General features: G+C 38.8%; 1 protein-coding gene across 1 annotated transcript; it reads right to left on the bottom strand.

The window, feature by feature from the left end:
- Positions 1–14,347: 14,347 nt before the first annotated feature.
- Positions 14,348–14,881, bottom strand: LOC129924738 (uncharacterized). The gene has a single exon (XM_056021274.1). The coding sequence runs from the start codon at positions 14,879–14,881 to the stop codon at positions 14,348–14,350; it is 534 nt and encodes a 177-aa protein (XP_055877249.1).
- Between the last annotated feature and the right edge of the window lie 1,034 nt (positions 14,882–15,915).

The following is a 15,915-nucleotide window of genomic DNA, read 5'->3' as shown; positions in this document are numbered from 1 at the left end:
TCCGGCCCTGCTATTTAGTGAAGGGTGAATACAGAGTGGATTACTTGTTCTCCCCCTCCCCCTTTTTTTTGCCGCAAAAATCACGTGCGGTAACTCTAGTCCCACTTGCAAAAATAAAAGAGTGATCTTTACGTCTTGGTGTTCAAACTTTTGAGTCATGAAGATAATTTTATATAGAGATACTTCAAGGTTTAACTCACTTTTTCTATATTAAGAAAATTTTTAAAATTACCACTACTTGATTAACTTTTTTTTTTTTTATTGGTTCATGTATTGTCTTGAAATATCAGTAAATGTACAACATTTCAACTTGATCCGAGAACCGTAAGCGGAAAACAAATTGCACACAATTCGTATCAGACGGACATAAAGAGTGAGTTGATAGAAAGATGACTCAGGCCAGACGGACATACAGAGTGAGTTGATAGAATGAAGACTCAGGTCAGAGCGAGGAGTGAACTAGGTCGAGGGAGGAGAAGAGCGATGTCTTCCACAAGCTGACCTTGAACAGACAACTCACAAGTGGACCAAAGGCATGGAGGCCTACCAACAAGATCAAGTAGCGGTATCACATCAATCATTCCGGTGGTCACTTGTTTGTATCACCTTGAAATCACGAACAAAAGAGAGACCACTCTGGGGGGGAATTCCCTGATGACGTCAGTCAGATGCTAATTTATTTTTCTTTCATGACTTCTTTCAGTCAGATGCTAATTTATTTTTCTTTCATGACTTCTTTCAGTCAGATGCTAATTTATTTTTCTTTCATGACTTCTTTCAGTCAGATGCTAATTTATTTTTCTTTCATGACTTCTTTCAGTCAGATGCTAATTTATTTTTCTTTCATGACTTCTCTCAGTCAGATGCTAATTTATTTTTCTTTCATGACTTCTTTCAGTCAGATGCTAATTTATTTTTCTTTCATGACTTCTTTCAGTCAGATGCTAATTTATTTTTCTTTCATGACTTCTTTCAGTCAGATGCTAATTTATTTTTCTTTCATGACTTCTTTCAGTCAGATGCTAATTTATTTTTCTTTCATGACTTCTTTCAGTCAGATGCTAATTTATTTTTATTTAATGACTTCTCTCAGTCAGAGCATTGACATCTTTCTGATGAAATCTCTAAATAATTTATGGGAATAAGTTTTTTTTTGTTTGTTTTTTGTATTTGCTTATTTTCTGCCTGTTTTTATTTTTCCATAAGAAGTTTTTCTTCTAGAAATAAACAATCTCCAACTTAGTAGATCCATCTCTAATAAGATTATAAGAGCAGTCTTTGTCCCTCTTATTAAAACCTAGATGTAGCTGTTCAACATTCACTCTGCAAGTAGAAAAGTTTATTTTAGAAATGTTGATACTAAATGTTGTATTTTCACTGCCATAGAAATGTTGATACTAAATGTTTATTTTCACTGCTCTAGAAATGTTGATACTAAATGTTGTATTGTCACTGCTCTAGAAATGTTGATACTAAATGTTGTATTGTCACTGCTCTAGAAATGTTGATACTAAATGTTTATTTTCAATGCTCTAGAAATGTTGATACTAAATGTGGTATTGTCACTGCTCTAGAAATGTTGATACTAAATGTTGTATTGTCACTGCTCTAGAAATGTTGATACTAAATGTTGTATTGTCACTGCTCTAGAAATGTTGATACTAAATGTTGTATTGTCACTGCTCTAGAAATGTTGATACTAAATGTTGTATTGTCACTGCTCTAGAAATGTTCTAGCTAGTCGTTGTGATGGCCTACCAAACTCTGTGATGAACTTTCCAAAACTTACCTTAGAAACATTTAGGCCTACACAGGGGCGTCGCTATTCTCCCCCCCCTCCTCACCCCACGCTAGCTACGCCACTGGGCCTACATCTCGAAAAGAAGTTGTTTTGTTTTTTTCTATTCTATAGTGCCCTCTTGCCTCCGCTTTCGACCCAGATCTATGCACCCTTTAACTACGCCCCTGGAACTACGAGTGAGATTTACGATTGACATATCCTATTTCTTTCATCAAGCCTCTGAGGTGCATAACCAGAGAACTACATTTTCTTGCGCAAGACTTAAACCATGTAGCCAAGGCTGCTATACGCCCATTCTGCCGTAGTCGAGCATCTATGCGCTGCATTGTGGATAATTAGCCCTCTCGCTGATTTCATTTTAATTGATTCCCATGCGACGTAATAAATGACTGCCATTCACGCCACAGCGCAAGCATTCAAAGAAACAAGTCATTAGTGTCACAATATCTCATACCTACTAGTGACTCACGAGTCACTCCTGTCCAAGCGTCAAAGACTCCCACAAAATGGTTTCATATTCTTGTTTTCTGCGCACCAGCCACGACGGTGAAGGTTTCAAAAAGAACAAAAAAAATACCGCACGACGTTCATGTTGACTTTCACCGCAGCGCACGGTTCGGAAACTTTCGTCCTTTTCCGCTCCGTGTTGCCAAGCGCCGTCAACTTCCGAGAGAGGATTGGAGCAATGGAAGAAAAGAAAAAAAAAAACTTCCCCGCATGTAAAATGTCCGTTCATTAGAAAGTGCCTCAAAAACCACAAAATTGTGGCTCGCAGACCGGCGAGTGGCTTATTGTGTCCGGCCAAAAGCTAGTTGTCTTACTGTGGCAAGCAGCGCTCCATTGGGCCATCATGGCGGGCGTGTCGTTTCATACTGTTGACATGATGTCAAATGTCCCCATTACCGCAATTAGTTTCGAATGAAAGGCCTTCGCTCAGCGTAGATACAAAACAATGGCAAGGGAAAAGCTCGCTTTAATTTTGCTGGAGCCCCCCAAAAAATACTTTTGCCCAAATGAGCTCACGCTTACATGTCTAGCCACTTAGTGAGTTGGGCCAACAGTCTGACTGCATGACGCCCAGGTTTGGACCTTGGGGCAATGGGCCATGGGGACAGTCTCAGTAGGGCCTGGGAAAAGTTGGCTAAACCAATTTCTTTATGATTGCAAAAGTTTTCTTTTGTTTATAATCTTTTCATATGGAATAGATTTCTCTGAGCTTTTCTCTCTTCTACCTAGTGTGTGTGTGTGTGTCACCCGGGGGGGGGGGACATTTTTCCTTTGAGTTTCTTCAATGACCATGAAGAAGTGACGTCTGCTTCCAGTACTAGCTGAAGAATTCACTTTTGGGTTCAACTCGTTATAAGGCAGGGGAGAAAGTCTGAGGAGAAATTCTATTAAAATAATAAATGCACTGGTTACATGCACTGATTGTCTGAACTGGCTACATACATTGGTTACATGCACTGGTTAGATGCACTGGTTACATGTACTGGTTACATGTACTGGTTACATGCTTACATGTACTGGTTACATGCTTACATGTACTGGTTACATGCACTGATTGTCTGAACTGGCTACATACACTGGCTACATACACTGATTACCTGAACTGGTCAAAAGTATTGATATACTGGTCACATGCACTAGTTACCTGAACTGGTCACATGCACCAGTTACCTGAACTGGTCACATGTACTGGTTACCTGAACTGGTCACATGTACTGGATACCTGAACTGGTCACATGTTCTAGTTACTTGAACTGGTCACATGCACTAGTTACCTGAACTGGTCACATGCACTAGTTACCTGAACTGGTCACATGCACTAGTTACCTGAACTGGTCACATGCACTAGTTACCTGAACTGGTCACATGCACTAGTTACCTGAACTGGTCACATGCACTAGTTACCTGAACTGGTCACATGCACTAGTTACCTGAACTGGTCAAATGCACTAGTTACCTGAACTGGTCACATGCACTAGTTACCTGAACTGGTCACATGCACTGGATACCTGAACTGGTCACATGCACTGGATACCTGAACTGGTCACATGCACTGGATACCTGAACTGGTCACATGCACTGGATACCTGAACTGGTCACATGCACTGGATACCTGAACTGGTCACATGCACTGGATACCTGAACTGGTCACATGCACTGGATACCTGAACTGGTCACATGTACTGGATACCTGAACTGGTCACATGTACTGGATACCTGAACTGGTCACATCTACTGGATACATGAACTGGTCACATCTACTGGATACCTGAACTGGTTACAACCACATACAGACACAAATAAAGATGGCTTTTCCTTTCAGCTATAGAAAAAACAAGGTTACAAAGACAGTTTGTGTGGAAACACAAACTCCAAATCGGCCCCCAGGCAGGTTTCAATATTTTCAGAAAGAACATCAGAATGAAATTCTATTAAAGACAAATGACAGAGAAGAATGGAGAAAGAAGGTTGACGGATCCACTGGCGGATCCAGGGGGGGCGGTTGGGGCGATCGCCCCCCCCCCACTCGGCCGACCCCCCCAAAGGGGGGGGGCGGACGAATTTTAGTATATAATTCACACAATTTGTATACGAATTTATTACTTATGTTAATAATATATACTAATTATTTATATTTAAACCTATTTTTAGATTATTTCGCCCCCCTCTAGTATGTTTGTCGATATGGTGGGGTCGGGAGGGGGCGATGGCATCTATTCCGCCCCCCCCCCCCTAAACTTTCGAGTGGGGGGGGGGGCAGTCCAATTTAAATGTAGAAATCACAGTTTGCTAACAGAATCAATTGAATATCTATATGATTAAAACTTGTTATTGGTATTTTAACCGATCTTTATATTATGTCGTTCCCCTGTTGGCCGATGGGGTGGGAATCGAATACCTCTACTGCCCTTCCCACCTAAAACATTTGAGTGGGGGGGCGGTCCTACTTTTCGGAGAAATCATAGTTTGTAAACAAAATTAGTTGAATTAATATATAAATTTTATATTATGTCTCTCTCCTTCAGGTATTTTTGCCGAATCGGTGGGGTGGGGGTGGGGGGCGATCGCATGTACTGCCCTCCCCACTCTAGCCCTCTGAGTGGGGGGGGGCGGTCCTATTTTTATGGAGAAATCATTGCATGTGAACAAAATTAGTTGAATATGTATATAATATAAACTACGTGAACCCATTGTATATGATGTCGCACCACACTCTAATCACAAATTTTATCATTAGTAAATATAAAATGAAAAAGGCTTGTACCAGGTGGGAGGGGCGATACTTGCAATCACCTTCCCCCCATGGGACAAACCAATACTTTTCTTTTTTGTATTAAAGTTAAGAAATTACAAAATAAAAAAACTCTGTCACTAATATAATTTATACATGCTATAAAATTAAATTCTTATATCGAGTCGCCCCTACCCTATTCTTTAATGCAAAATGCAATCATTAGCAGAAATTATAAAAAGGAGTGAGGATTAATCATTTTCACTCTATCGCCCCCTCCTCTTTCCAGACAGAGTTTTTGTAATTTCACATAAATTTATCTTAATTATTTAAAGAAAGACTTTGCTTTGGAAAAGTTATAATTCAAAAGAAATTTTTCAGTATAAGAGTCAAGATTGAGATGAGCTCTAAACCCAGATAATCTTTTCCTAGTCGGCTTTTTCAAACCTTTACTCAATCTGATATTTTTCTACTTAAATAAGTTTTGGACTATAACTCACAATTTATGTTTGAATTTTATTGAATATTATTTATGGAATAATTTTTTTCGGCGGCGATCCTCAAAGCCTTAATCTAAAGATGTGGGGTATCTTATCTTTTCAAGGAACAAATCGGTTTTATTTGCAATGTATTAAGTGCCTAAAAATTTATAATAGAATATTTTTCAACATTATTCAAAAGGTCCTTTATAATAGGATGAAAAATGAGCTTTATGTCAGGAGAATGCGTTTCTTCAGTGAAGAATGCAAGAAAACGCTTTTTGTGATTGGGCTTCGACCCGAACCCCAATGATGAATAATGACCTATAAATGTCAGGAGAATGCGTTTCTGCAGTGAAGAATGCAAGAAAACGCTTTTTGCGTCGGGGCGTCGCCCCGAACCCCGCTGATGAGCTGTAGATGTCAGAAGGATGCGTTTCTGCATTAAAAAATGCAAGAAAACGCTTTTTGCGTCGGGGCGTCGCCCCGAACCCCACTGGAGAGTCTTATAGCGCTCCCCCAGACCCCTAAGCTTGCAAGAGAAAGGCCTCAACATGACTTTTTTATTTTTTTCGCAGGAGGTTGAGAAACAATGCTCTATTTTATTCTCATATATAGATATATATATATATATATATATATATATATATATATATATATATATATATATATATATGCTGTACGCACGTTTATGCATAGGGTTAGGGTTTACTCGGCGTTAGGGTTAGGGTTTGGAAAAAAAATCGCCCCCACCCCCACTCCAAAGTTCTGGATCCGCTAGTGGACGGATCTTGCGTTGTGCCCCAGCGGTCCAGCAGACCAAAGTATAGGTGAAAGTGACTGTGAAGCTATATGTGGACCTGGCCTAACTGATGTCTTATTTATGAATATCTAATTTATCTAATTCTTATGTAAAAGGTCAAATCCTATTGCATAAATGCAATGCCGTTAAAAAAAATGATGATATGAAAAACTACTTATTAATTGTTGTTTTAAATTATGTCTAATTTATATGCATACTAAATAGATTTTTTCTCTTAAAAAAAGCAAACTTTTTTTTTTTTTTCTGTAGATGTAGTAGTTAGTATGACAGAACTTACAAAACTTAGCAATACAAATGTAATAAAAAAAAATTTTTTTCTAAATAATCTAAAACCATTTGCATAAAACCATAAATATGTTTAAAAAAAACGCATAAATGCTCTCAGAAAAGAAAAAGTAGCCGTTGCATCAAAACTTTGAATAGTCAGATTTTCACTATCTTTTCTAGTTTATAAGATCCTAACGGGACAGACATTCCACACAAAACTAATAGCGTCTTTTCCCCTTTCGGGGGCCGCTTAAAAAATCAGTTTTGAAAAAAAAAAAAAGCACTAATGTTACAAGATATTTGAAGACTTTCTGTGTAGAGAGTTCCACTTCTGTCTAACGCTAGTCTAATGCTCTAGACCTGCTGGTGATAGCTATTGACACCTCTACTCAAGTGACACAGTCTTCTAGCAGACGACACAATACGATCTGCTCAAATTTCAATGTTTTCCTCTGCACGTTTTTGTTTTCTCTTGTCTTCCAATCCATTGACCACTGATGTATTTGTACAGTTTAGTCATGCATTGACCTCTGACCTGTCAGTCAGCACTAGACCTATCTGTTGTAGGTCACGTGTAGAAGCACTAAAACAAAGAAGCGTGTGACATGTGTCAGGGGATGCAGCCTCTAATCAAAGGCTGCTCGTAAATCGCACTATAAGACGACCATTAGTCTGTCGCGGTAATTAGCCCGAGCGGTTCTCCGGCCGACTTGAGATGGAGTGGAGAAGATAAGACTATAGGGTCCAGGCGGTCACTCTCAGTCCCTGCTCTTTCTTCTTCTGCGTCTGAGAGGTGGCCATGATCTTGTCTTTATGTTTTACTCTAGATATGTATGCGCATGTGTGTGTGTGTGCATGTGTATGCGCATGTGTGCGCATGTGTTTGTGCGTGTGTGTGGCTGTGTGTGAGCTCCAAAACTAAGAGACGGATAGAGAGATCTGGGGAGAGAGAGAGGTTGGGGGGGGGGACTGAATAAGAAATAGTGGCAGTCGTAAACCAATGTAACAAAACAATAAGAAATAGTGGCAGACGTAAACCAATGTAATAAAACAATAAGAAATAGTGGCAGACGTAAACCAATGTAACAAAACAATAAGAAATAGTGGCAGACGTAAACCAATGTAACAAAACAATAAGAAGTCAAAGAAAGAAATGGAGAAAGAGAAAGTGACACACACACACACACACACACACACTGAGATGGGGAGAAATAAAGAGAATTTTAAAGAAAGAAAGAATTAGAGAGAAATAAAGAAAAGGGAGGTGAATAGAAAGACAGTGATAGGGAGAAAGATAAAAGAATGGGAGGAGGGAGGGAGAGAGAGAAGAGTGAGAAAGAGAGAGAGAGAGATGTAGGTACTATCACATAAACATATGTACACATGTAATTAGTACATCTACTTACTATATACTAATGTACTTACTATATAATAATGTACTTACTATATACTAATGTACTTACTATATACTAATGTACTTACTATATACTAATGTACTTACTATATACTAATGTACTTACTATATACTAATGCAGTAAAAGTGACTTTGAAATATTGGGATGGACAATGGAGATGACCTCCCTCTTTCGAGACTACTCGTCCAGTCAAAACAAGTTAAAGTACTGACCATGGTGGACAGACTATGAATATTTCACCACTTTGTCGTCCGGTCATTCATCAGACACAGAGAGACCCAAGGTTAGGTCTGATTGCTAATTATTGATTTACAGAGTCCTTGAGATGAGAACCGCCGTTCAATGATCAATGGTCAGTTCAGTTTATAGAATGTTGGTCAGTGATTCTTAACTCGTATCCAAGGTCAACTGTTGGATCCAGCCTTCTTATTGCTAGTTTAGACTCAGATCCACTTAATCCTTAGAGCCACTTAGTCCACATATTGAGAAACTCCATAAGTCCACATATTGAGAAACTCCATAAGTCCACATATTGAGAAACTCTATAAGTCCACATATTGAGAAACTCCATAAGTCCACATATTGAGAAACTCTATAAGTCCACATATTGAGAAACTCCATAAGTCCACATATTGAGAAACTCCATAAGTCCACATATTGAGAAACTCTATAAGTCCACATATTGAGAAACTCCATAAGTCCACATATTGAGAAACTCCATAAGTCCACATATTGAGAAACTCCATAAGTCCACATATTGAGAAGTCCACACGTCACTTCCTCTTTAACAATCTGTATTTGTCTCCAACATCAACAGCTTAAATATTCTGGGGACACAAACTAATAAAAAAAAGAAATGTTTCATGGCCTGATCTGAAGTCTTGAAGCTTATACACACGTACAGATTCTATTCTAGTCTGAATGTTCTTTTTCCACTAGAGTTTTTTTGTTTTTACACCAATCTGATGTTTGATTCTATTTGCAGCCAGCGTCATGCATTATTATTTTACATTACCATGTCTATGCGACTAGAAAGGGAGGTAACAGATTTCATCAGTTCACATTTAAAACATTTGAGTTCATGGTTTCTACAAAAATCGAATAAGACAGAATACAAAAAAGGGGGGAAGAGACAAGGGAGGTAATGCAATAAAAACACGTGCATGCAGATAGTTTAATTCAATAACAACAACCAAATATTATCCGTGTGCTAATTTAAAAATAATTGGTATGTATTGTAATGCTTATTAATACCATTGGCATTTGTAATATACTACGCGCTCATGCAAATGTAAAGATTCATAGCTGAACCATACCATAAGACAAGAGAAATGCGTACAGAGTCCATTAACCTCAATCCTACTAGAGTCTAGCTCTAGATTACTTCCAATTTATTAAAAGAACTAGAGCACTGCACCCCCCCCCCCTTTTTTTTTTTCTTTCCACAATGACAAACTGTTCTGGTCAGACAAGCTACTTACAGGTAGAGGGAGAGATAGTCTGGTGGACAGGAGCATTGTAACGCCCTGTTCAAGTCGGGGGCTCGCGGTGTCACCTTGTTATGTAGCGTGTCACTAGGTCAACTCCTGCAGAGACCATTGGTTAGGTTTCTGTCTGCATTTACATGTCGGGTTGTGACCCGCACACACACACACACGCATGAATATATGGCACAGACTTTTACAGCAAGCACACACACACACAGACACATGTATACATGTAGGGAGAGGCTTTACACGAAGACACATATTCTGACACATGTATACATATAGGGAGAGGCTTTACACGAAGACACATATTCTGACACATGTATACATATATGGAGAGGCTTCACACGAAGATACATGTAGGCTGCACATATATGGAGAGGCTTCACACGAAGATACATGTAGGCTACACATATATGGAGAGGCTTCACACGAAGACACATATTCTGACACATGTATACATATATGGAGGGGCTTCACACGAAGATACATGTAGGCTACACATATATGGCGAGGCTTCACACGAAGACACATGTATACATATAGGGAGAGGCTTTGCACGAAGACACATATCCTGACACATGTATACATTGGGGAAAGTTCTGAAGATATTTCTGGCCAACTTTAAGGTCAATCAAATGTTGAGTTTGAGGTTCACTGCCCAGCAGATCAGAACCTAGCACTCGTCAATGTCATGTGCTTTCTAATTGAAGTCTGCTTCTATTTGTAATCCCCAAGTCAAATGTTGAGGTAGAGGCTCAGATTTGTTTAGGTCTAACTCGTGCTGTAATAACAGACATATTGAAATCTACTGCTAGAGAATGTCTACTTTTAAGTCATCGTAAATGCTTGCCTTTAAGTCAAAGTAAATGTCTACCTATAAGTCAAGGTAAATGTCACTAAAGTCTGATAACCAATTACAAAAGATAATTCTACTTTCTTATAAAGCCACGATAAAAAGACTGTATAGTGCTGGTATATGCCTATGTAACAGTCACTTGTGAATTCTGGCTCTAGCTATTGATACGAATACTGTGAAGATTTAGGTAATGAATTCATTGAATAATATCAGAAACAAATTCAGTCTTTAACAAACGAGACATAAAACATTTTTGAATGCAAGAATCTAAACACTAAAAACAAGGTTACAAAGACAGTTTGTGTGAAAACACAAACTCAAAATCGGCCCCCGAAGTGGTCCACCCAGAGTCTTCACCAGGATTCGAACAGGGACTTTCGGTTCCAAGTTAATAATTATTAACCTTATGCATACATTAAAAATTAATAACACGTTACATGTAATAAAGAGAAACTAAAAAGATTTATTATTCTTACAAAATTAGACAAATTGGCAACACGAAAAAAAATGTCTTGATCTACTTTAAGCTACAATTGTGTACAAATGACTTAACAAGACTTTACCCTCGCAAATAAAAATTAATATCTCCATTGTCATTTGTCATACAAATTAGACCTAGATCTAGACCTAGTTTTAGATCTAAATCTAGATTAAAGATCTAAGTCTAGGTCTAGAACTAGATATTTTTTTCTAGATCTAGAAATAGATCGAAGTCTAGAGCTAGAGCTAGATCTAAGTCTATATCTAGATCTAAGTAGGCATATAGATCTAGATCTAGAACAGTCAACTAGATATAGAATCTTGATATAGAATCTACTATATCTAGACTAGAACTCTATGAATTTACACGTTTAATCTTAGAATTACTAGACCTAGGCCAATGTTATGATCATGAAAAGTAGGCCATTTGTTACCAGGTAATGGTGTACTATGCTGTTCGTATCCGATTCATTTCTTAATGTGATTCTGTTGTTTACATAATAAATAAATCTGCACCCCTAAGCTGTCAGGAGTTAAGTTATTGCCTTAATAATTAAAATTTTGTTCAAATTATCAATACATTTATAATATATATATATTATAAATATATCTAGATCAGGGCTCTATTTAGTCATATGTAGACTGTCTAGTGTAGGCCCCTATAATGAGGATATGTCGAAACTGCGCGCTATAAAAGTAGTTTGTTATTTTTGTTATAACTAAAACGAAGTTCGTATCAAAATTCTTTTTTAAAAACAACATTTGAATCAGTATTCTATTCAATGAGTTAGTTAATAAATGAAAAATATATTTTATAATGATTCATTGACACTTTTACCATTGTGTGACCTTAGATGCAAATTTTTTTACCAATGCGCGAATCTATGAATGAAACTTGAGTTATGAATGAAGAAGTCCATGACCTTTAAAAAGAGATATCTCCCCTGAAGTTTTTCATTGAAAAGTGGGGACATTGTTTTCCGATGCATCAGAACTTTGAATGATCTAAAACATCATGATGTCCGATTTTCATTTTCTCTTCTAGTTACTGAGATCTAAACGGGACGGACAGACGGACAGCCAGGTCACACAAAACTAATAGCGTATTTTCCCCTTTCGGGGGCTGCTAACTAGTTCAACTTTCAATTCTAGATTAGTGTCCAAGGTTAAGCTGTACAACTATAATATATGTGTGTGTGTGTGTGTGTGTACGATTTTGAACTTGTACAGCTATGACATTGTACTACTATAAATTGACATACCAAATATTACCAATACAATAGTATAAATATAAATTTGTACATCTATGAAATTGTAGCACTATAAATTGATTTACCAATACTATGGTATAAACTTGTACATATAGTGTGTCTCTTTAAAAAGTACCCAATCTATCCCCACAATTATTGTTGATGCAATTTATAGGTCTTCAAGTCGTATTATTATGAAACCCAAACGAACGAACAAATCAACTAACAAACAAACAAGAACTTGTGATAAGTAAAAAAAAAAAAAACATCAACTTGTTTACGAGTGATTTTAAAATTAAATGATTTTGTTCCCCTCTTGGTTTCATCATTCCGAGCACGTGCAAGAGAGTGTGACTTCCACCAATACAAATGTGAGAATCGTGTATCTAGGTCAGTGTTTGACGGACAACAGTTAGAGTCTGTACATGACACGCTGAGATGTTTCAAAACATGCTCTAGTCTGGACATGACACACTGAGAGGTTTCAAAACATGCTCTAGTCTGGACATGACACACTGAGACGTTTCAAAACATATTCTAGTCTGGACATGACACACTGAGACGTTTCAAAACATGCTCTAGTCTGGACATGACACACTGAGAGGTTTCAAAACATGTTTTAGTCTGGACATGACACACTGAGAGGTTTCAAAACATGTTTTAGTCTGGACATGACACACTGAGACGTTTCAAAACATGCTCTAGTCTGGACATGACACACTGAGAGGTTTCAAAACATGTTTTAGTCTGGACATGACACACTGAGACGTTTCAAAACATGTTTTAGTCTGGACATGACACACTGAGACGTTTCAAAACATGCTCTAGTCTGTACATGACACACTGAGACGTTTCAAAACATGCTCTAGTCTGTACATGACACACTGAGACGTTTCAAAACATGCTCTAGTCTGGACATGACACACTGAGACGTTTCAAAACATGCTCTAGTCTGTACATGACACACTGAGACGTTTCAAAACATGCTATAGTCTGTATATGACACACTGAGATGTTTCAAAACATGCTATAGTCTGGACATGACACACTGAGAGGTTTCAAAACATGTTTTAGTCTGGACATGACACACTGAGACGTTTCAAAACATGCTATAGTCTGGATATGACACACTGAGACGTTTCAAAACATGCTCTAGTCTGGACATGACACACTGAGACGTTTCAAAACATGTTTTAGTCTGGACATGACACACTGAGACGTTTCAAAACATGCTCTAGTCTGGATATGACACACTGTGACGTTTCAAAACATGCTCTAGTCTGTACATGACACACTGAGACGTTTCAAAACATGCTCTAGTCTGGACATGACACACTGAGACGTTTCAAAACATATTCTAGTCTGGACATGACACACTGAGACGTTTCAAAACATGCTCTAGTCTGGACATGACACACTGAGAGGTTTCAAAACATGCTCTAGTCTGGACATGACACACTGAGAGGTTTCAAAACATGCTCTAGTCTGGACATGACACACTGAGACGTTTCAAAACATGCTCTAGTCTGGACATGACACACTGAGACGTTTCAAAACATATTCTAGTCTGGACATGACACACTGAGACGTTTCAAAACATGCTCTAGTCTGGACATGACACACTGAGAGGTTTCAAAACATGCTCTAGTCTGTACATGACACACTGAGACGTTTCAAAACATGCTCTAGTCTGTACATGACACACTGAGAGGTTTCAAAACATGCTCTAGTCTGTACATGACACACTGAGACGTTTCAAAACATGCTCTAGTCTGTACATGACACACTGAGACGTTTCAAAACATGCTCTAGTCTGGACATGACACACTGAGAGGTTTCAAAACATGCTCAAGTCTGGACATGACACACTGAGACGTTTCAAAACATGCTCGAGATTGGAAATAGAAATTAACATAAAGGCACTGTAGTAGCTTCCGCCATGTTGACTCCGGCACGTCTGTGAGTCTAACACCTACCACTTCTACCGCACACACTAAATGGATTGGTTCAAATAAATGTTTGTCCTCAAGCGACCTTCCAGTAGTGTCTTTTTTAGAAGTCAACGTTTCAAGATTGGTTTGTCAGGTAATAGAGAGCCGAAATGGAATAAGGCTTCTTTAATGACGAAACTAGAGCGCCACCTCTGTAATTCATCTGGTCCTACTATCTAAGGTCAATTGTTCTAAAACTAAGTATCAATATTACTTTCACTTTTCTAGACAAAGTATCAAGTTGGTGTTACAAGACATTATTTCACATCAACATGTGATAGTCCGCTGTTCCTATGTGATAGTCCGCTGTTCCTATGTGATAGTCCGCTGTTCCTATGTGATAGTCCGGTGTTCCTATGTGATAGTCCTATGTGATAGTCCGCTGTTCCTATGTGATAGTCCGGTGTTCCTATGTGATAGTCCAGTGTTCCTATGTGATAGTCCGGTGTTCCTATGTGATAGTCCAGTGTTCCAATGTGATAGTCCGGTGTTCCTATGTGATAGTCCGGTGTTCTTATGTGATAGTCCGGTGTTCTTATGTGATAGTCCGGTGTTCCTATGTGATAGTCCGGTGTTCCTATGTGATAGTCCGGTGTTCCAATGTGATAGTCCGGTGTTCCTATGTGATAGTCCGGTGTTCCTATGTGATAGTCCGGTGTTCCTATGTGATAGTCCGCTGTTCCTATGTGATAGTCCGCTGTTCCTATGTGATTGTCCGGTGTTCCTATGTGATAGTCCGCTGTTCCTATGTGATAGTCCGGTGTTCCTATGTGATAGTCCGGTGTTCCCATGTGATAGTCCGCTGTTCAAATTGTTTTGCAGGGGGTGGGATTTTATCATTCTCATTTTCCAAAAAAAAAAGTAAAGGTATAGAACGTTTTGATCTGATGAAGTCACTTGCCACTGTACCAAGACTAACCTGATGTTGCCCTAACATGTGTCCCAAGACTAACCTGATGTTGCCCTAACATGTGTCCTAAGACTAACCTGATGTTGCCCTAACGCCTGTCCCAAGACTAACCTGATGTTGCCCTAACATGTGTCTCAAGACTAACCTGATGTTGCCCTAACGCCTGTCCCAAGACTAACCTGCTGTTGCCCTAACATGTGTCTCAAGACTAACCTGATGTTGCCCTAACGCCTGTCCCAAGACTAACCTAATGTTGCCCTAACGCGTGTACCAAGTCCAACCTGATATTGCCATAAAGCGTGTCCCAAATCTAACCTGATGTTGCCCTAAGGCCTGTCACAAGACTAACCTGATGTTGCTCTAACGCCTGTCACAAGACTAACCTGATGTTGCCCTAACGCCTGTCCCAAGACTAACTTGATGTTGCCCTAATGCCTGTCCCAAGACTAACCTGATGTTGCCCTAACGCATGTCCCAAGTAAACCTGATGTTGCCCTAACGCGTGTCCCAAGTCTAACCTGATGTTGCCCTAACGCCTGTCCCAAGTAAACCTGATGTTGCCCTAACGCGTGTCCCAAGTCTAACCTGATGTTGCCCTAATGCCTGTCCCAAGACTAACCTGGTGTTGCCCTAACGCGTATCCCAAGTCTAACATGATGTTGCCCTAACGCCTGTCCCAAGACTAACCTGATGTTGCCCTAACGCATGTCTCAAGTCAAACCTGATGTGTACTTCAACTTGAATTTCAGAATTAGACGCAAACTTGTACATCTTGGTAATAACAATCATTAACCCTTAAGTTTTCTTTTGGCTCATTACTATTTATTACACTGTTATGATTAAGCTTGAAAAACTTTGTTGTTTGTTATCATGTTCTATTTGGTGAAGAATTAAAGGGGAGTGCATGCTTTTTAT

The sequence above is a fragment of the Biomphalaria glabrata genome, chromosome 1 (assembly GCF_947242115.1).
Source record: "Biomphalaria glabrata chromosome 1, xgBioGlab47.1, whole genome shotgun sequence".
Classification (NCBI taxonomy): domain Eukaryota; kingdom Metazoa; phylum Mollusca; class Gastropoda; family Planorbidae; genus Biomphalaria; species Biomphalaria glabrata.
Note: the sequence above shows the minus strand (reverse complement) of the source record. Positions and strands in the feature narration are given on the sequence as shown.